General features: G+C 35.4%; 1 protein-coding gene across 1 annotated transcript; it reads right to left on the minus strand.

The window, feature by feature from the left end:
- Positions 1–286: 286 nt before the first annotated feature.
- LOC117914072 (putative pentatricopeptide repeat-containing protein At1g03510) lies at positions 287–3,118 on the minus strand. Its single transcript, XM_034829255.1, has 2 exons — positions 2,390–3,118; positions 287–2,122 (listed from the first exon to the last, which is right to left on the minus strand). Exon 2 carries the CDS (start codon positions 2,086–2,088, stop codon positions 796–798), a length of 1,293 nt encoding a protein of 430 aa, XP_034685146.1. The 5' UTR covers positions 2,089–2,122; positions 2,390–3,118; the 3' UTR covers positions 287–795.
- Positions 3,119–4,828: the final 1,710 nt, after the last annotated feature.

Here is a 4,828-nt window from a genome sequence, read left to right on the forward strand (position 1 = left end):
AACTATAGAGTTTAGAACCTTCAACAAGAAAACAAGATTGGGAGAGCAATAATCTCCATCAGGACATCTTCAAAGAGTACAATCAGAAACAATGGAAAAACTGACTTCATAAGCTTAGAATCACCTCATAAATTGCTCTCAACATCTGATTTAAATCCATAACCAAGCAAATGAGATGAAATAAGGAAACCCAGAGATCAAAGATTACCACATTAAATATCACTGCCAAAGCTGTTCAACTCATCAATATATAATTTACTTGCAATTACGATCCATAAAACTTGGATATTTCAACTGTCAATTTCATTGCTATGTTAATGATCGTTCTTCCAAAACCAAAATAAAGGTAATCTAATAATAGTATACACCATTAATCTAATTAAATGTATCAACATACAGCTTTCTTGGCACAATTTGCAGTCATGGCATGCCAATTTTGAATCACTCTAATGGGGCACTGATGGTGCAAATGGTAAACACCCTTCTTTGCCATTGCATTTGTCATCTGCGTATCAATATCCACACCAATCCAACCCAACAATTGGAGATATTAGTTCATTGAGCACTGAAATTGAATTCACCATTGAGTTCATTCTTTTCACTGCAATGCCTTCAGGGCTATTCTAGGCCTTCAGGACCATTCTAGCATTGTCCCTGCCCTTTTTGCCTAGTTAGATCAGATTGCTGCATGTACTAATCAAGCATTCATCAACAGCGATGCATTACACCTTCTTTGTAGATCTTCTCAAGAAAACATTAGAGGGCAAGGAATCACTGAATAGTCAACATTTGGCATCAGACTTGATACACCACCCAACTACTGCCAGGCGCTGCCTTCACTCCCATCTCATTCATTTCCCTTCTCATTCTCTGCGCCTCCTCATGTCTGCCCACACTAGCATATATTCTAGCCAACAGCACATAATTGGCAGCATTGTCAGGCTCTAACTCAAACAAAGCTCTCCCAGCAATCTCTGCAAGCTCCACTTCTCCATATGTCCGACACGCCCCAAGAAGGGCCCCCCAGGTTTTTGCAGTAGCCTTCACAGGCATTCCCTGTATGATGTCATATGCTTCATACAGCCTCCCTGCTCTGCTCAAAGCATCCACCACACACGAATAGTGATCACTACTTGCTTCCACGCCATAATCTTTACACATCCGCCCAAAGTACCCCAATGCTTCATCAGCTAACCCAGCGTGGCTACAAGCCTTCAAAACCCCAAGAAAAGTGATCCCATCAGGCTGAACTTTGGCCATTTCCATTTGTTCAAAAGTTTCCAGCGCAGTTCTTGCATCCCCATGTAGAGCATAAGCTGATATTAAGCTGCTCCATGCAACCACATCTCTTTCACTCATACTAATACTCTGAAACACACATTGTGCATTCACAATACATCCACATCGCCCATAGGCCTCCACCAGGCAACTCCTTAAATGGGGATGAGGGTCAATACCATTCCTAATTGCATAACCATGAATTTCCTTAATCAAAGTCAATGCCGCTAAATCCACACAAGCTGGTAACAAAGCAAGAAGCGTGATCAAATTCTGCTTCAACCCGACCTCTCCCATTCTCCTATAAAACGAGAGCGCCTTAAATGATCCATCCTCCAACCCTGACAAACCCGAAATAATAGCATTGAAAGTGGACGCATTGGGCTCAACATCCATCACTTCAAACAACCCCAAAGCATCAGCAACACGGCCCGAATGCGTGTAGATAGAAATCATAGCATTCCAAACCACGATATTTCGGTGGGGAATTTCGTCGAACAGGTGGCGCGCGGAAGAAACAGATACGCACTTGCCATACATGTCAACGAGAGCGCAGGCGACGAAGGCGTTGGAGACGAGGGAGAACTTAGTGACGTGGGCGTGAATGGCGGCGCCGAGATTGGGGCGGTGGGCTGCGGCGCAGGACTTGAGGGCGAGAGGGAAGACGAAAGCATCGAGGGCGGGAGCGGAGGAGGCGTGCATATGGTGGAAGAGAGAGAGGGCATCGTGGTGGCGGCCCTGGTTCACGTGAGAGGCCAAGAGCTTGGTGTAAGACAGTAAGCGTAGGTAGTTGGAAGCATAGCTGCCCATCTCAGTCTTCTTTGCGAGTAAATATTAGGTGAAATAATAGCGTCTTTAGCCACCATGAACATTATTTATATGAATAGTGGAAATTTTCTTGGGTTACTTGATTAATGGCCTCTCAAAACCCAATTTTTGAAATTTAATATCTCACCATTTTTTGTCATCATTGGGATAAAAATGTTCTTTTTTTTTTTTGTAAATATAACGAGATTGACGAAAAAAACTACTAAAAATCATATATAATAAAGAGATTGACGAAATTTCATGAGAAAAACTAAGAAATTTAGAGAAATCGAAAGCTGATAAAGAAGAAATTCAACAATGTCGATGTGAGAAGATTGAAACGGAAAGAGAGACGAAGGGAAATGTTGAAGTTAAGATAGATGGTGATGGAAGAGAGAGGAAGCAACTGACTTAATGGTTTCAAATGTCACCCTCCCAGTCAAATCAAGCACAAACTTCCTGTTGCTGGGGACAGCCAATGCAGATGAAGCCTTGTCCACCCACCCACCATTCTGAATCCCATTGGGGGGGCTTCCCACTTTCAGTTTGGTTGAAGATGTTTCCTGCTTAAAAACCTCCTCATCAACAAAAGAACAAGGACTTGAACTCGAATTATTTGAAGTCGTCAACACTTTGCATTGCTTTGCTTTCCACCATCATCGCTGTATTACACAAGCAGGATGATAATGTTTTACTGAAAAATCCTTATTAAAAAGCACAATGGAACTACTTGAATGATGTATGGCTCATTGAAAAGTTGAGAAACAACTTCAAGAAGGCAAAAAGGCCTGTTTAATAATTAGGGAAGGGGAACAGAAAAGTAGAATTCTAGTTATATTAGTGTATGTGATCTTGCATAATAATTGGAATGATTGGGATTGTGATTGTATTACAATTAGATTTAGAACTAAATGGAATGAACTTAGATGATGGCTTGCGATATTTTGTATCGAATAGAGGAATTTCATTTATGTGAGAGTAGTGATAAGACTTGCAACTTGGCTCCATTAAATTGCAAAATATGACAGCTATGATGCATGTTATATTTTCTAAATGCAAATATGCAGTGGGTTCAGAGAAATGGAAGTTAAAGATGTGAAGCTGGAGCATTCATCGTCCTTCTTCTCACCTCTTTATTTTTACCTCCCAAGCTCAGGGTCCGTAGAGCCTTGATTTCGGCTTTAATATTGGATTTAAGGCATTTCTTTTAAGAGACAGTTGTGTTTTGGACCCAATTGGGCTCAGAAATCAAGATTTTGTCCATAAAAGTTACATAATTAATGGGAAGGATATAAAATATGAAGAGACCAATATACCCTTCAAAACTATTTTGAGTATTTTCTACCACAATGTTTAACAAACTTTTTAATCTTAAATTATTTTTTTATAATTATTATGAAAATTTATTATTTTTAGAAAACTAATTTTTTAAAAAAATATATTCTAAAAATATGTCATTTAAAAAAAATAATTTTCACATATTTTTAGTTATTTTTTACATACATAATTTTATATATATATATTTTCCAAGATGTTTGATTTTTAAATAATAATAATAATTTATTTATTTATTTGGAAAATGGTGTATTTTTTCCAAATCACTAAATTAAATTAAATTTCATTGAGGTTTACAAAATGAATAAAATTTAAATTAATGTTTTTTTACTCTCTTTTTTTCATAGTCAATAAAGATCATTTTTGAAAAGATAAAAAATTCATATCCTTCTTCTCAATTTTCACACTTCCTCTAGGTCTTTGGCTTAAATGGTCAACTTATATGGATCAAAACTTATTTTTTTGGATCCAACTAAGTCCAAAACACAATTGTCCCTTCTTTTAAAACCTATATGTAAATACTTAAAATAAAAAAAAAGGCATTTATGTAAAAAAAAATGAGTTACTTTTCTAGAAAAAACATGGGATGGGTTAGATTTCCGATTTGAGGATTATTTCATCATTTTTAATCAAATATTCCAATTTTTTTCGCCTTTTTTTTATTTCTTTTTGGAATTTTTTTTTATTAAAGATCTAAATAATTGAATTTAACATTTTAATTAAAATTTTAAAAATATCAAAAGCATTTTTTTTTTCTTTTTAATAAGGATAGTTTTAAAATATAGATTCCAATGCTTTGTTTGGAATCAAATCCGAAAAGAATTTAATTAATGAAATATGAAAGCAAATAATTGAATTTTAATTTCTTCATTTTTAGCATTAGCATGGTAGAGAATATGAATGAAAACATTTCTTTTGTTGTTTGATATGACAAGAAAGATGTAAAAGAAATAATTGGTTTTTTTAAGCCTTCCATGTATAATGACTATAAATGACCAAATATTAATCATTCATACCTAAAATAAAATTAATTAATTTAATTATTATAAATAAATAAATTATTTATGAAAAAAAACTAATAAAGAGTGTAATTTATTAAAAAAATTAAATGAATAACCATAGTTAATTATTTAAATTCTCCACATACAAGTATAATGATTAATTAATTCCCCTTTCCTCTACTTGGTCTAAGGTATAAAAACATGAATGAGAGTCCCATCAAGCGCACCTGTTACACCCTACCTCCATAATGCATTGAACATCATAGCTTACGATTGCCAATTTTACTCCATTCATTCTAGCATAGAATCTTTCTAGACTATGATCGACTCTTCATTGAAGACTCAAGGTTGTTGATTAATCAATTAAGGCGTCATAAGTAAGTTTGGAAAGATCTAAGGAAAAGGCA

Source organism: Vitis riparia, chromosome 5 (assembly GCF_004353265.1).
Source record: "Vitis riparia cultivar Riparia Gloire de Montpellier isolate 1030 chromosome 5, EGFV_Vit.rip_1.0, whole genome shotgun sequence".
NCBI lineage: Eukaryota > Viridiplantae > Streptophyta > Magnoliopsida > Vitales > Vitaceae > Vitis > Vitis riparia.